Source organism: Phyllosticta capitalensis (genome assembly GCF_038381095.1).
Source record: "Phyllosticta capitalensis strain CBS 128856 chromosome Unknown BKA78scaffold_9, whole genome shotgun sequence".
Taxonomy (NCBI): Eukaryota; Fungi; Ascomycota; class Dothideomycetes; order Botryosphaeriales; family Phyllostictaceae; genus Phyllosticta; species Phyllosticta capitalensis.
This window is the reverse complement of record NW_027117447.1, coordinates 1,405,969-1,420,241: the sequence shown is the minus strand read 5'-3', so window position 1 is coordinate 1,420,241 and position 14,273 is coordinate 1,405,969. Positions and strand designations below refer to the sequence as shown.

General features: G+C 56.3%; 7 protein-coding genes across 7 annotated transcripts; 5 read left to right on the top strand and 2 right to left on the bottom strand.

Moving 5' to 3' along the window:
• Nucleotides 1–1,750: 1,750 nt before the first annotated feature.
• On the bottom strand, nucleotides 1,751–3,554 carry BKA78DRAFT_189735 (DUF1479-domain-containing protein). The gene is made up of 2 exons (XM_066883558.1): nucleotides 2,959–3,554; nucleotides 1,751–2,907 (listed from the first exon to the last, which is right to left on the bottom strand). Exons 1-2 carry the CDS (start codon nucleotides 3,425–3,427, stop codon nucleotides 1,847–1,849), a joined length of 1,530 nt encoding a protein of 509 aa, XP_066741372.1. The 5' UTR covers nucleotides 3,428–3,554; the 3' UTR covers nucleotides 1,751–1,846.
• A 509-nt stretch (nucleotides 3,555–4,063) lies between these two features.
• BKA78DRAFT_355597 (glycoside hydrolase superfamily) lies at nucleotides 4,064–5,687 on the top strand (the record flags this gene model as incomplete). Its single annotated transcript, XM_066891928.1, has 4 exons — nucleotides 4,064–4,116; nucleotides 4,166–4,830; nucleotides 4,879–5,464; nucleotides 5,546–5,687. 4 exons carry the CDS (start codon nucleotides 4,064–4,066, stop codon nucleotides 5,685–5,687), a joined length of 1,446 nt encoding a protein of 481 aa, XP_066741371.1.
• A 974-nt stretch (nucleotides 5,688–6,661) lies between these two features.
• On the top strand, nucleotides 6,662–7,628 carry BKA78DRAFT_189716 (uncharacterized protein). Its single transcript, XM_066883557.1, has 2 exons — nucleotides 6,662–6,768; nucleotides 6,816–7,628. Exons 1-2 carry the CDS (start codon nucleotides 6,703–6,705, stop codon nucleotides 7,425–7,427), a joined length of 678 nt encoding a protein of 225 aa, XP_066741370.1. The 5' UTR covers nucleotides 6,662–6,702; the 3' UTR covers nucleotides 7,428–7,628.
• A 263-nt stretch (nucleotides 7,629–7,891) lies between these two features.
• BKA78DRAFT_355596 (uncharacterized protein) lies at nucleotides 7,892–9,159 on the top strand (the record flags this gene model as incomplete). Its single annotated transcript, XM_066891927.1, has 2 exons — nucleotides 7,892–8,375; nucleotides 8,474–9,159. 2 exons carry the CDS (start codon nucleotides 7,892–7,894, stop codon nucleotides 9,157–9,159), a joined length of 1,170 nt encoding a protein of 389 aa, XP_066741369.1.
• Nucleotides 9,160–10,296: 1,137 nt separating this feature from the next.
• Nucleotides 10,297–10,708, top strand: BKA78DRAFT_189668 (uncharacterized protein). The gene has a single exon (XM_066883554.1). It carries the CDS (start codon nucleotides 10,405–10,407, stop codon nucleotides 10,627–10,629), a length of 225 nt encoding a protein of 74 aa, XP_066741368.1. The 5' UTR covers nucleotides 10,297–10,404; the 3' UTR covers nucleotides 10,630–10,708.
• On the top strand, nucleotides 10,488–11,401 carry BKA78DRAFT_189658 (uncharacterized protein). The gene has a single exon (XM_066883553.1). It carries the CDS (start codon nucleotides 10,788–10,790, stop codon nucleotides 11,256–11,258), a length of 471 nt encoding a protein of 156 aa, XP_066741367.1. The 5' UTR covers nucleotides 10,488–10,787; the 3' UTR covers nucleotides 11,259–11,401.
• A 1,475-nt stretch (nucleotides 11,402–12,876) lies between these two features.
• BKA78DRAFT_189708 (uncharacterized protein) lies at nucleotides 12,877–14,068 on the bottom strand. The gene has a single exon (XM_066883556.1). The coding sequence runs from the start codon at nucleotides 13,862–13,864 to the stop codon at nucleotides 13,223–13,225; it is 642 nt and encodes a 213-aa protein (XP_066741366.1). The 5' UTR covers nucleotides 13,865–14,068; the 3' UTR covers nucleotides 12,877–13,222.
• Between the last annotated feature and the right edge of the window lie 205 nt (nucleotides 14,069–14,273).

Here is a 14,273-nt window from a genome sequence, read left to right as displayed (position 1 = left end):
TGACGGCGTGGAGGAGCTGATGCTGATGGTGTGTGGACGGGTGGAAAGTGTGAAATCTTGGACTGGCCCGATGTCGGGCATTTGGAGGCGGAACGTGTCTTGAGGAAGCCGTCTATTGTGTGATGTTTAGACGTGGCGGTGGTGCTTATTGTGTGGAGATCAAAGACGGACACACGGAAGCTTGCAAGAGGAAGGGAGAAGGCGAGTTGACCGCATCACTTAACAGGCACGGAGCCTCAACACCAACATTCGCATCAAACGAGCGAATCACCGTGTCGCATCGATAAGATGGACAATCCAACAAAATTACTCGTGCAAAAGTAGCCGCAACTTCTTCCCCTCGCCTCCTGACTACCTAATCAATCTACCCTAGCCATCTACCCAAATAATCGCACCTCCCTGGCTCGCCAGCACTCTCGAGCAAAACACAAGCATTTGTAATCCCTCACTCACCAACTTCCCATCGGACCTTTTCCCTTTTCCCGCGGAAGACGTCGCCGAACGAAAACTGGCAGGGTGGTCGCGTCCGTCGTCGACCAGCAAGAGAGAGCAGCCAATCCCCGCTTGGTCCGACAAGCGCGCCATTTTCGCACGCGACAGGGAGGGCCTGTTGGATGGGACGGGGGTAAACAGAATACGAGCGCGTGTTTGTGCTGCCACTGCTGTAGGAATGGTGGATACGGGAATGCGAGAGAGGTTAGGGGGTTGGTTCGATGAGTGTAGGCGTTCCTAGAGCGTGGTGGAATACGAGTTTTGATATATAGAAGAAAGACCGTATCTATAGGCGCAAGGCATTGTCAAGCAGCTGCTACGCGGCGATATGCTGTAGTGAAGCTGCGTTCAGATTCAGTGTCAACCAAGATTCGCAAGCACAACTTGCATAAGATAACGAAACCAGCGCGACACGAGCGCGCGACGCAGTATGTACTGTGCGATAGTAATTCACCAGCATAACGAACTCCAACCGCATTCCATCCCAAAAGACGAACAGTGGGATTTGTAAAGCTTGGATAAGAAGTCGCACCACCGCCGCAACCCTGCCTAGTTCCTTCCCGCTCCCGTCTCCTGGCCTCCCCTACCATCTAGTCCCAAACTTGCCAGGAGCAGCCAGTCGCTAGCCGTTCTCCGAAAAACCTTGCCTTACCCTCCGCCAGGTTGTGAAGAGGCTAGTTAGTACCCTGCCCGGCCACCTGCCAGCGTGTACAAGGGTCCTGCCTAAGCGTGGGTGGGTGGTGCAAGAAGGCCAGTAAGGTGCGTTATTGTCCGAGTCCCGAGCAATCCATGCCTCCCGGACGCAGGCCCTGGGTTTGATGGTTTTAATTCTTGGGAGGGCAATAATAATCCACACTAAAAAGGACCCTGGCAACGACCAATCTCCACCTCTGATGGTTGTTGAAGAAAATAGAAACTGAAAAAAACAGGCGCGACGACGGTGATGAGTTGGAGGATCAGTGACGAAACAGGCAATCGAATCCAATCCTGTCGACAGTTGATTTGGTGGTTGGGCCAAGACAGTGCGCCGACCGCACGGAGCTCTCAAAGCATGCGCAAGCGCTCATGTACAGGAGTTTGGTTCAGCCGCCTCTTGGTTGTGTACTCGTCTCGTGCTGTCAACAATGCGTGGGTGCAACAGGTATTCATCCATGATCCCTGAGCAACTTCATGAAGAAAACACAGCGCAACACGCGCGCCCGTCCGTCTACGCAGGGGTTTGTTTGCTTTCGCGACGAGCATCGAAGAAGACTGCCCCTATACGCGCCACCCCCTGCCGCTGACAACTTGCCCTGCTCCTTCATCTCTCATCTAGCCCCCTGCAGTCAAAGCTACTTCAACGCTGTCCGACTACCTACGCGAACCCTAGCGCCTCATTTGCCTTCTTCAAGGTAGCTCTCTCACCCGAACTCAGTCCTGGCGCGTCTTCATCCCACTTGAGCAATCCCAGAGCGCGCATGCCCTCCGGACCAGAATATGACGCAACATCCTCGACGGTGTGGCGACCAACGTGTCTGGACTCGCCTTCTCCGCCACCAAAGTCGGGAGAGGGGATGCCTTCGAGGAAGCAATGGCGCTGCCTCGAGAGGTACTTGGCATTTTCGACGGTAAGCGGACAGGTGGGAATGTACAAAACAGACGAGTCAGTAGAGCCGGCGTGGGTCTTGTCGACAGCGTGGATGGTGTCGCAGTGCCAGACAACGTAGTCGCCGGGCTTGACGCGTGGCACGTGCACCATGCTACGGTTGAGGTCGAGGTGCGGGTGCAAAGCGGCGCTCAGCTCCTGACCGCGGCCCGGTGTGGCGCCTTGAACCCATGACGAGGGTTCGGGCTCCATGATCCAGTTGGAAGGATCAAGGAAGCTTGGCTCGAAGACTTCTGAAGTGGGATCGACAGGGGGCTTTTTAGGGGTGAAGAATGGTCTCAGGAGGTAGTACGCGGTTGCTTTGGCGAGAAGCGGGTTGACAAGCAGCGTTCCTTCAAAAGGACCCGTACTGCTCATGCTGAGCCAGCCCTGTGACATGCGGAACATGCTACACGCACCAACACCAGCGTGAAGGTCGGACACCGCGTCAAGCCGACCGCTGGACTCCCATGGATCAAACTCTTCCCAGCTGCCCCGCCACACAGCATCATAGACGCCACCTCGTCCATAGCCAGCTGGATCCCAGCGCTCAACGCTGCCGCCGTCGACATGCGGGCCAAGGGCGAAGCGCGCATCGCCGGGTAGCCGCATGCGAAGGCGGTCAGCGTAGGCAGTGGGATGTGCCAGTGAGACGTGGGCAGATGGGTAGCGAGAATTCCAGAATGACAGAATGTATCTCTGCGCCTTGAGGAGGTTTGGATGTGTGCGCGCGCGCATCTGCGCTGGGGACCAGTACAACTCATACACCTGAGGATTGTCGGAAGGAAAAGCTGCAGCGAGTGCGTTAGACCAGAAAGATCCATCATGGCAAGGTCACTTACCTTTGGTGTGCGGATTTCTCCTGATGTATTCCCTCAGCTCCTCTTTCCACCCAAGTACCTCCTTTTCGTCAATGACGCCCCTGACGATTGCGACACCTCTTTTCCGATGCTCTTCTTCGAACTTCTTGCTGACCTGAGCGTTTGCAATGTCGCTGTACTCGACCTCAGGTATCACATCACTGCCCAGCGCAACGATTGTTGAAATCTCTTGCTGAAGTGTCTTGAGCAAGCGCTCCCAAGAGGCTCGGACCGTATCCTCATGGCCAGCAATAAGGTTCTTTTTCAAGAGAGCGTAGCTGGGGTCGAGAGGCTTGAATTCTTGTCCGCTAAGCGAAGCAAAGGCATCTGAAATGTCGCCAGCACGTTTTTGAGTTGAATTCGATGTCGCTGCGGTGGCGGCTGTGCGGATGTGTCTTGCGGTCGAGGGAATGGCGTGGCGGCGTGCCGCGTTCAACAAAGCGGAAGCCATGATGGTTTCAGCCCAACGGCGGATCAGAAGCGGAAGAGCTAGTGGTGGTGTCGGTGATGATGAAGAGCAAATCTTTGCCTCCAACACTATCGCCAAAGCATCTTCTGGGCCAGCTTTATGTGGAGGAGCGACGTGGGGCTCCGCACAATGGATTGAGGAGTGATGAAAGTGCGGAGGTGAGGTTGGTCGTCGGGACGGATGCCAAAGGGAGAGGTGTAGGTGGGCGGAAGGGATACCTTAACGAGTATAGCGCCGTCAGCAGAGCCCCAGGATGCCTGATTTGCTGGGGCGGGCGAACGTGCGGGGCGCGTCTGTCAACGTCCTGTCAACCGGAAGGGCAACCCAAGCGGCCCGCCAATTCTGCGCTACCCGAACCGCCACGCCGCTGCCCTGCAGAAACATTCCGCTGGAACGAGGCGTCTTGTCGCACAACATCAAACTTCCGCACCTATGACGTGCAGCTGGTACGTTGCCGTGTCTAGACCGGCCATATGTGGGTGACCGGACGTCATTGCTGCTAGGAGAAAGGGTAGACGTTCCGCTTGCCATGTTGGACCGCTGTGGTTGCTTTGGGATCTGACCATATTTCCGATTCAGACATTACTCGGACATAGTTTGAAAAATACCTCGCGCACCATGTCCGAAGCAGTCCTACCCAAAGACTTTCTCTGGGGCTTTGCAACTGCAAGGTGCGTACAGTACAACTACCAGGCGGTCGAACCAGGCTTACGCTGTCAGTTACCAAATCGAAGGCGCGGTGCATGAAGACGGCCGCCTCGACAGCATCTGGGATACCTTCTGCAGGAAACCTGGCAAGATCGCCGACGGATCCAATGGCGACGTCGCGTGCGACAGCTACCACCGCAGTGGAGACGACATCGCGCTCCTCCAGCAGTGCGGCGCCAGGGCGTACCGCTTCTCCGTGTCATGGCCTCGAGTGATACCCCTCGGCGGCCGCGCCGACCCTGTAAATCGCCTTGGATTGTCGTACTATGTCAAGCTCGTCGACGATCTGATCGCCGCCGGGATCGAGCCGGTCGTGACGTTGTACCATTGGGATTTGCCAGATGCGCTGGAAAAAAGATATGGCGGATTGTTGAATCGCGACGAGTTTGTTGCCGACTTCACCCGCTATGCACGTGTCGTCCTCGAGGCGCTGGCGTCCAAGGTCAGGTACTGGGTGACGTTCAACGAACCGTGGTGCTCTGCGATCCTGGGGTACAGTCTTGGTCAGTTTGCGCCTGGGAGAACGAGTGACCGAACCAAATGTCCTGAAGGGGATGCGTCGACAGAGCCGTGGATAGTTGGTCATAACCTCTTGATTGCCCATGGCTCAGCAGTAAAGGTTTTCAGAGACGAATTCAAAGATAAGATCGGTGGTCAGATTGGGATTACACTCAATGGTATGTCAAGGCCACATGCGCGAGCCCTCCTCCATTGACTGTCTACAGCGGACTATGCGTATCCGTGGGATCCTCAAGATCCTCGAGACGTCGAAGCAGCAGAACGAAAACTCGAATTTTCCATGGCTTGGTTTGCCGACCCCATATACTTTGGCAAATATCCCGACAGCATGCGAAGACAGCTCGGGGCACGACTGCCCGACTTCTCCGCAGACGAGATTGGCCTGGTCCAGAATAGCAATGATTTCTTCGGCATGAACCATTACACGTCGAATTACGTGCGGCATCTCGACACACCGCCGGACTTGCTCGACTTCTCCGGCAACGTTGCCAGTTCGTTTGAGAGCAAGGCTCGGGAGAGTATCGGGCCAGAGAGTCAGAGCCCCTGGCTCAGACCAAATGCGCTTGGTTTTAGGAGGTTGCTAAATTGGATCAGTGATCGGTATGGACACCCGACAATTTACGTGACTGAAAATGGGACTAGCATCAAGGGGGAGAATGAGCTATCGGTGGAGCAAATGGTCGATGACGAGTTCAGAGCGACATATTTTCGAAACTACATCCAGGCCTTAGCGGACGCGTACAGCAAGGATAGAGTGGACGTGCGGGGATACATGGCTTGGAGTCTCTTGGAGTAAGTTTACGCGCCGCATCGCGCCGTCCCGCTGCCGACTCGTCAACAGAGCTCGGACTGGAGGCTGACCATGATTTGTAGCAACTTTGAGTGGGCAGACGGATACGAGACTCGATTCGGTGTCTGCTACGTCGACTACGAGGGGGGTCAGAGGAGAGTCCCGAAAAAGAGCGCCAAGGTCGTTGGCCAAACAATCACCACCCTGATAGGAGAAGCGAACTAGGGGGTCGTAATGGATGAGCAAATATTGGCCAATTAAAGGGAGCAAAAAATCGCATCGATGTGCAGCAGTGCCATTTTGCAGACCGACAAGGCAAGACAGTGCACCTCCATCGGTGTTTGCTGAGTGGCCGTGATGCGGCGAAACGGCATGTTCCAACGGTGTGTGATGACGAGCTAGCGAGGATCAGGGCGTAGTCCAGGGCTGCGGAACAGGATTCTAGCGCTAGTGTGGCCGCTAGTCGTGTTTCTCCCCTGATGATGTCCATGCTGTGGATGTAGATCGTTTTGCTAGCGTGGGTGCGTTCATGGTAAGATGACGATGGATATTGTGCGACAGACGAAATATATTGTTACGCGTGGGCCGAAGTCGCAATCAATTGTTGTTTATGGTTTGCATAGCTCGCAGCCAATAAGTGAGCACCCGTCTGGTGGCGCAAACTGAGGTGGATGACCCGGGATGACATCTTCTCGAAGTATCAAGTGCGGCGGATTCAACTCCGCAAAGGATGCACGAGGTGTTGGCCGGGAGCAGTCGGTCTGGCCCTGGACCTTGAACGACGGGCAAGCAGATGAGGGCGACAGGGAAGAGGGCGCGCGAGGTCCTCAGGCCCGACAGTGCTCAGCTCGAGCTCAGGCGGCATGTGGAGGAAGTGGTCGCCAGATCTGCGCTGTGATTGCAGCCCAATGTTTGTCAGTGCGCATTGCGACAATAATATGGCAAACACGAGCTCAAGCGTTTCAGGGCCAAGTTTGTCGAAGGAGAAGCAGACGGAGGCGAGGTGGCAGGCTGGTGGAGATGAGAGCGCGGCGAGAGTTTGCGAGGGAGAAAGGTGTTGGCTGGGATGGTTTGGAGTTCTTGAGGTCGGGTTCGGCTGATTTAGCTCCCGCTGTCAGCCTGAGGCACTAAATTCCGCTCAACCGCTCGTCCTCCCGCCGCCGCCGCCGCCGCCGCAACACCACACAACCATCCTTCCTCCTCGTCTTCCACCGCGCCGCGCTCCCTGCTCTCCGCGGGCATGGCGGAGTTGCGCGTCGGCCGCACCCTTCGGCCGTGGTCTCCGCCGTCCAATGGGCAAATCAAGGTACGCGAGACGAGGCGGGCTGTCGTCTCTGCTATTAACCAATTCAGCAAGCGGACCAGGGCTCCCCCAGGCCCAGGACGTCGACTTTGTGCACAGGACTGCAGCAATTGTGCCTGGCGATCTCGAGTGCTGGCGGGCGCGCGCGACCATCAACCACGCCCACGTGCCGGCATCTGGTCGACTGCCCTGCCGGAGAGTTTTTGGTCGCATCTACATACCGTCTCCATACTGGCACTGCACGCAGTCGCGCTGGTGACGTGCCGCGGTCCCAATTCGGTGCTACCAGTCTTTCATCCTTTCTCTCTCCCGCTTTAGCTATCTCCAAAAGACCGTGGCTCCCTGCTGGCCGTGGGATGATGCGTGCTCCTCCTTGTTATGCTCCCGGTCATCTCCACCAACAAAAAAAGTCGTCTTCACAACCAATCCCACTCTGTGCGCGTCGCCAGCTGAGCCTTGCTGCAAAGGTGCCGAATTTTCAGGCGTCCCTCGGTCGCTGCAGCGTTGAGCATGGCACATGCCGTCGTCGTCATGGTCTCTTCCTGGGAGCCATGGGTTCCTCTGACCTTGGGCCGCCACCTCAGCATCACTTCCTTGCCTTTTGCTCTGTCGACCCGGCAGCTCGCCAAGCGCTGGCAGGCGTCTCGAAAATTCCAAACTGAAACCCCTTCCCCGCAAATAGACGCACGTGTGCCTACCATCATCTTGGTTTCCTGCTGCCAGCGAGAGCCCGGCGAGCCTTCTTCACCTCCCGGCGCTACAGCGTCCTAGTGATCCGTCCTCAGGCATATCTTGCCCTCACCTGATGGTATTAGTCCCGTCGAGGCCCTGGCCACTAGCCGCGTTGCACGTCCTTTTGACCTCTCTCCAAGAGCTCTATTTCTCCTGATCTGCCCTTTCGACTCTCTGTTATTTTTTATTTGCCGAACAAGCTCGCTCGCCTCTCCACTCCTCCAATCGTGGCTGCCTCTCCGCTAGCTCTCCGCCGCTGCGATAAATCTTCCGCCGTCGGCTCTCTCCCCACACTTTTCACGTCTTTACCACACCGCCCTGCCCGCGCGGAATGTCCATAACGACTATAATAAGGCCGCTTCAGAGTCCCGTCGAGTTTCGGAGCCACCATTCAATGAGTAATCAATCGAACCCAAGCATCTCGTCAGTCAAGACGACTCCCTCCTACGAGGGCCAGTCGTCCGACGCCGACTCGAAGCGGACCGTGACGAACCCTGCTGGCGCCGCGGCCAACAGCGCCGCTCTTCCCACTACCAACGTTGCCGCTGCACAGAACCCCAACGCCGGCCAGCCGGGAGCGAAGCGGAGACCATCGAGAGCCGGCACACGGTCTGTGTCGACCTTGACGGCTGCTCAGCTAGAACGGAAGAGGGCCAACGACCGCGAGGCGCAGCGCGCCATCCGCCAACGCACAAAGGACCACATTGAAAATTTAGAGAGACGCGTCGCTGAATTGTCGGCGCGCGAAAGTGCGAGCGGCAAAATTGACGAGATCATCCAACGTAACCAAGACCTCGAGCAAGAAAACGCAATTCTCCGACAACGCCTCAACCATGCATTGGCCGCTCTTGGACAGGGCGGTTACACAGACAACAATGGTACGTCACTCTATTTGGGGGCTTCTGGAGGACACCAGCGCGAGACCCAGTGCCTGCAGGCGCAAAATTTCCACTTCTCTGACCAGCACACAATGCAGGCCTACCAAGCGAGAGTACCATCCTTGCAAGTGCTGGAACGCATTCGCCGACCAACAGGCTTCACACAATGAATCAATCGCGGCCATCTTCCACGCCTACCGCACGAAATGTTCCTTCGGTCACCGCTGCCAACGCGCCCAGTATCGCCTCTCAAGCAGACCAGTGGCACCACGCCCACGCGAATCCCCACGCTCATGCAGCTTACAACAATGCGCCCACGTCGACAGGGGCCGAGTCTGCGCCAGCCGTCGAAGTTGCAGCTCCACCGGACCCAATGAGATGGAGCCCGCATGGTCAGCATGTCAACGCCCCCGTTTCTGTCGCCGAAAACAGCATGCACCCAGTCGATTCATCAGTGCAGCACTCGATGGGATATGGATACGTCATGGACACCACCAGTCGACAACTTCAGCCGCAATACGAACCGCAAAGCCAGCAGTTGGGCTACAGCAGTCACCTTCCTGTTTCCAACCCTGCTCCGCCGCCTCCCTCATACCACGACCAGCGCCATCTCGCCGTTCAAATGCCGAACCCACAGCCTTCATACCAACAGTACCCGCAGCCGCAAGGCTACATTCCCTCATCTTCTCAGCACGGTGACAGCGTTCCGTTGATGCAACGGCCTCCCTTGGACAACCAACAAATGATGTATAGTATCCCGTCCAACGTGAAGCCGGAGCAGTGAGTTAGGCTCTCGAATGAGGGATCTACCCTTTCTACCACAACCGCCTCCGTTGAGCAGCCGCGATGCCCACCGTAAGATTCGGACCGGGATTCGCCTGCGGATGGAACCAGCCTCATGCCAGGGCGCGCCGGAGCCGACTTCGGTTCAGTGCCTTATGCTCGCCCATTTAGAGTGAGCGTTTTGCAGTGGACGGAGGAATTCGGCAGTGCACCGTGCTTTGGCTAACAGGAACCACTACGATGGATGTTTTACGGAGAATCAGACGCCGCGCACCTCTTTCCACGCTCTAGGGACGAGCATTCAACCACGCAAATTACAAAAAAACGCGTAAAAAGACCATGCGCCACGCATTCATCCAGCATCAATACCATGTCACGAATTTCCTCGACGTACTTAATATCTCTTAATCAATCTTCATCTGGAATCAAAGAGCAAAACGTCGGTGTTGATCGTCTTGTGGGACCGTACCAAATTCAAACAAAGGCCCCCTGCCTCTAGCGGCAACCGTCAAAAACTCGACTTCTAATGACTAGGAAAGTTCCGATGTCCCCATCACAGCTCCACGGCGCTAGGAACCGTGATTGCTGTGGAATGACACCACAGCTTGGCCTCACGATCCCCCTGATTCTGCGAAGAGCCAATCACCGCATCAAACCCCGGACTCGACCATCTTCCTGCGCTCCACGGCTCCACCATGGTTGAAGCATTTTCCTAGCTACGGGGCCGCAAAGCGCTGCTCGTTGCGGATCTGGGCTAGGACCTCCGGATGCAGCCGAAAAGGACCACCGGGCGGACAACTAAGCGAGACGAAGAAAGTGCGGTCAAGAATGTGCAAAAGCAAGGGTCACTGCGGTAGGGTTGAATGTCGCAAAGAGGGGAGGGGCTTGGGTGCAGTGCCGGGGTTGCAGGGAAGGGCCAGGCCGAGTGGTGTGAGGAGGGGAAATGGGCCGACGTCACCAACGAATGGTCTGGGCTCGGTTTGCAGAGCGAGGACGAGCCGCAAGGCAGGCAAGTGAAGGGCATGCACATGCAGCATCAAACAAGCCAACGGCGGCACGTTGAAGGCCAACCCAAAGCCAGAGCCAGCTGGAGTGCGAGGCTTCCCGTTCGCTATCTCGGCTGATCTGCCTCGAGCCAAGCACACGAGAACGGCCCGAATCAGCGACAACAGCCGATACGGCTGCTTCGATTGGCCAGTTTGCAGTCAGGGAGGCCAGCCAGGCGGGGGAAGATGCAATTATCGGGATGATGAGAGACAGACGCGCGCAGGGTTGCCGCTCCTGGGTTGTTTTACTTCGTACTGCGAATCGAATAGTGATGATGACGAACGGCGGACCGTCCACTCCAGTCGGCTCGCTTCCTCTCCCTGTCTCTCGGAATCACAGCAAAAGTCAATTGATCCTGCCGACACAGCCACACGCTGCTCATGCTCTGGAAAGGGAAATGAGCGTTTTGAGAGACGAGAAATGAGACGGCACGGCTCTATGAAGATTCGACGCCTCTGAGCGCAGACTTGGTCACAGCGGCGGGCGATTGCGAATTCGTTCACTCCTCTATGATGCATCTAGATCTTCGCCTCACCGCCGCCGGGGCGCCTCTCCTCTATCGTGCCTTCTCAACAACCTCAAATGCCGGCATCAATATTTGCTCAGCTATGTACCAGTCGGCATCTCTACCGCTCCGCAACAGAACGCCCAAAAGCGCCGGCGTCTGTGCTTCTGCGAAGCGCCACTGTCTCACTGCTTGCTGGCCCCGACTACCGTACTGACCCATTTCGCTACACCACGTTCACACGCCGACTCGACTCGCCGCCCAGCCGGCCGGGAGCGGAGCCGCGCCCGTTGCCGCTGCCGCCCGCTGCTAGCAGAGTCGTGCTCTGGATGCTGCCGGGCCCTGCGTCTGCTTTTTGCGACCTGCGGCTACCATACGGCTACAGCCAGCTAGTCAGGCTTGCAGAGCCATTTCTCAGCCAAGACTCCAGCCTTATGATGGGCTGCATGTCGTGGGCAAGCGTTGCCGCGGCGGCGAGGAAGGTCTGGACGCTGCCTTTGTCTGCACCGACTCAGTGTTGTCACGAAGCTTTTGGGTCGGACACCTAAAAGAAGCAGGCTGCGCCGGTGTGGGAATCCTTTTCCTTTGTCCTTCGTCTCTTCTCGGTCTGACTTTGAAGGGCGTGGAAATTCTTTCCCTATCAATTGACCGTGGAACTTCTTTTTCTTCGACCGCGGATTGCGGTTGCGGACAATTCTTTGGTCACAAAATGTGGCGCGCACAAATGCTGGTCACGAAAAGCGACACTCAGATTCTAATCACAAAAGACGGCACACAAGACTACGGTCCACGCGCCATCCTGCCAGCTGGTCACGCGACAGGAGTCCTGGACGAATGGCACAAGGTAGTGGTGGTAATGTGTCTTCAACATTTGATTTTCTCTCCTATTACTTGTCTAATACCCAAAGCGCTCGATCTTTCTTCACACTTAGTTTTGTGGAATTCTGGCGACATGGCAACGGCGCAGGTGAGGAGAGCTTTGGATGGACTGAACGGCGGACAGGATGGAGTAATGCGCATACAAAATCCGACACCCATGGCCATTCCCCGCGAACAAGAGCCTAATGGGTAGTGGGAAGAGCACTGCGTAATGGCAAGGGGAGTAATTGGTGCGTTCTTCTCCTAACTTACAATGGATAATATCTATTCATGAGGCCATTGGGCGACTGGTGAACGACTGACGCTACACTGACATCCCTTACCTTTGAAATGGACGGGATTATTTGGATATGGTATTTGGAAAAGAGACGAATCAATACTGGGAAGAGGTGAGGTGAAAGACAAACCCATGTCTTTGCAAGCAACGGTGCAACAACAAAGGAGGAGCAAAACATCTTCCCAATGACCCAACATATCCTCCTACTACCGCTTTTTCCTTCATCGACATGGCTCTTTCTGAGGATTGCTAGGGCTGTTTTCAAAATCAGGTTTGTGCCCCTGTCCTTCTTCACTTTCCAGAAAAAGCGTGCCCTCTTGAGATGTTCACTTCGAGAGGCGCTCTTCCATGCAGTCCCTCGCCATTTCACGACACGGCTCCAGCCCGCTGCTCTTGTTTGGATATGTCACATTTCCCGTTCCTCTACAAACAGCTTACATGCATCATCACTGTAACCTCACGGCGCCACTCCAAGGTCTCTGGGGTCTATCAACACACGTCGGAGCCGCCCGACAACGTCAGGTACCACGTCCCTCCTCCCCCGTCATTGCTGAGCTATCACCTTTTTGCACCGGCGCTCTGCCAGTAGCAAGCCAACGACCCGGCAAGCAGGCCAGCCCTCTTCGGACAGTCTTCTACAGTGAGCATGTCAACGACTCATGATGACGCAGCGGGCAGCAGCAGCGCAGAGATTGTGTGATTTGTGCGCCGACGACGAGCGCGCCGTGGTTGGTCGGAACGCATAAAAGAGCTTTTATGGAAGACGACCGGCACGAGAAAATACGGACGTATGTGCATGCACGGGATTGGGTGCATGGGGGCCGACGGACTGGTCAGTGTTGGCGCTGGTTGCCGGCGCGGGTTGTGTCGGTGTATGGCCGAAGCGGACTGGCTGATTTTGCGTTGACCGTCTCACATATCAGAAGGACTTGAGCGCTGTTGATGTGGACGACAACGTAGCAGAGGGAAAGTGAGCAGCGACGAGTTTCGTCAGGACCATTTCGACCGTCAGAGTTGTGCGTGGCATGTGCTATGGCTCAGTGTTTGGAGATATGAGTGCGTGGTCCGTGGGAGCAGACTGCCAAAACGCAGGCAAGCAGTGAGACAGCACAAGGGCAGCGTATCCCGCAGCATAACTGGCACAAAGGCATCTATTCCCTCTGGCGCTTGGCCTTATCCGTCGTCTTGTGCAGTAGCAGCAGCCGCAGGGCCAACAGACACGCAGGAGGCCGGACCAGCGAGCAGGCCCTTTTTCCTGCTCACTTCCCTCCTGTGCTCTCCGCCCCTTCTTTCCCTCTTTCTTCCCCCCCGTCCGTCCGCTCGTCCAACCAACCGGCCAGCCTTGTAGCAGGTGACCTACCGTCCAGCCGGTGCCAACGCTGAAGCCAGCGCCAGCGCCAGTGCCAGTCGGCCGGCTGGCCCAAGCGCCTGCTGCATCAGAAAAGAAGGTTTAATAGTAAGGCCGGGCGTCTCCACTACACCACACCACTTCTTGGGCACCAACAAACACTGACCCCCCTGGACCGTTGCTGGCTGGCTGCGGGCTGGTTGGTCCCTCCTTTTGTTTCTCGGTTCGAAGCGGTGTCTGCGGTGGTGCCTGTCTCCTACTTTTTTTGCTTGCCCCTGTCTCTGTTCCTGCCGCCGTTGTCGTTGGTGGTGGACGGCGTGGTGTCGTTGGTCCCTGGATGCTGCGGCCTGCGGATGCCACTGTCCGCTGCGACATGACCCTTGCCTTTCCCCCATGCCATGTCCGTACCGGACTGCTACATACAATTTTGCTACAACATGCACGAGCTGCCCGCCCCAAGCAGGCACATAGCCACGACCCAGGTGTCTACCTCGCCGGCTGCTGCGCTGCGCTGCCGCCGGGCTTCGCCAATGATAGATATGTACGCCGGCTCGATTTTCACTGTCGTCTCGTATGTGATCGACACGCTTGCATATCGCACCAGTAGTCCACACCCGCGCCCACACGACGCTACGAGCTTTCTGGAACATTTTGCTGCAAATCTTTTTGTTGTCTCTTTTTAGCCTCGCTTTACTGTACCGAGAGAGGAGGTCTGTCCAGGCGGGCTTGCTTGCCCTGTGGGTGAAAAATGAGCACTACTGAACAGGCGAGCGGCTTTTGGTTCCTGTCGTATTTGCGTACGTCAACTGTGTCCTGTGCTACGTACATACACGTTGACGGTGAGACACCGCTGTTCTTCGACTTGCTACATGCTGCGGTAGGCACGACAAAGCTTTCCGGCGAAGTGAGGTGGGTGCTTCTTGCTCGTGCGCGCTTGCCCGCGCTATCAACCATCAAGCCCTGCTCACGTGGATCCAACTTCATGCCCTCATGCCTCTGTCTCCTCTTCTGTCATCGTACTCTTCAACACAAAAGCTGAATGAACTTGCACCTATACCA

Coding starts and splice junctions, on each gene's coding strand:
- BKA78DRAFT_189708 (XM_066883556.1), bottom strand. CDS start 13,864: ATGTTCCAGAAAGCTCGTAGCGTCGTGTGGGCGCGGGTGTGGACTACT.
- BKA78DRAFT_189735 (XM_066883558.1), bottom strand. CDS start 3,427: ATGGCTTCCGCTTTGTTGAACGCGGCACGCCGCCACGCCATTCCCTCG. Junction 2,908..2,958: donor GAGAAATCCGCACACCAAAG/GTAAGTGACCTT, acceptor CACTCGCTGCAG/CTTTTCCTTCCGACAATCCT.
- BKA78DRAFT_189716 (XM_066883557.1), top strand. CDS start 6,703: ATGGCGGAGTTGCGCGTCGGCCGCACCCTTCGGCCGTGGTCTCCGCCG. Junction 6,769..6,815: donor CGTCCAATGGGCAAATCAAG/GTACGCGAGACG, acceptor TAACCAATTCAG/CAAGCGGACCAGGGCTCCCC.
- BKA78DRAFT_189658 (XM_066883553.1), top strand. CDS start 10,788: ATGCCGGCATCAATATTTGCTCAGCTATGTACCAGTCGGCATCTCTAC.
- BKA78DRAFT_189668 (XM_066883554.1), top strand. CDS start 10,405: ATGATGAGAGACAGACGCGCGCAGGGTTGCCGCTCCTGGGTTGTTTTA.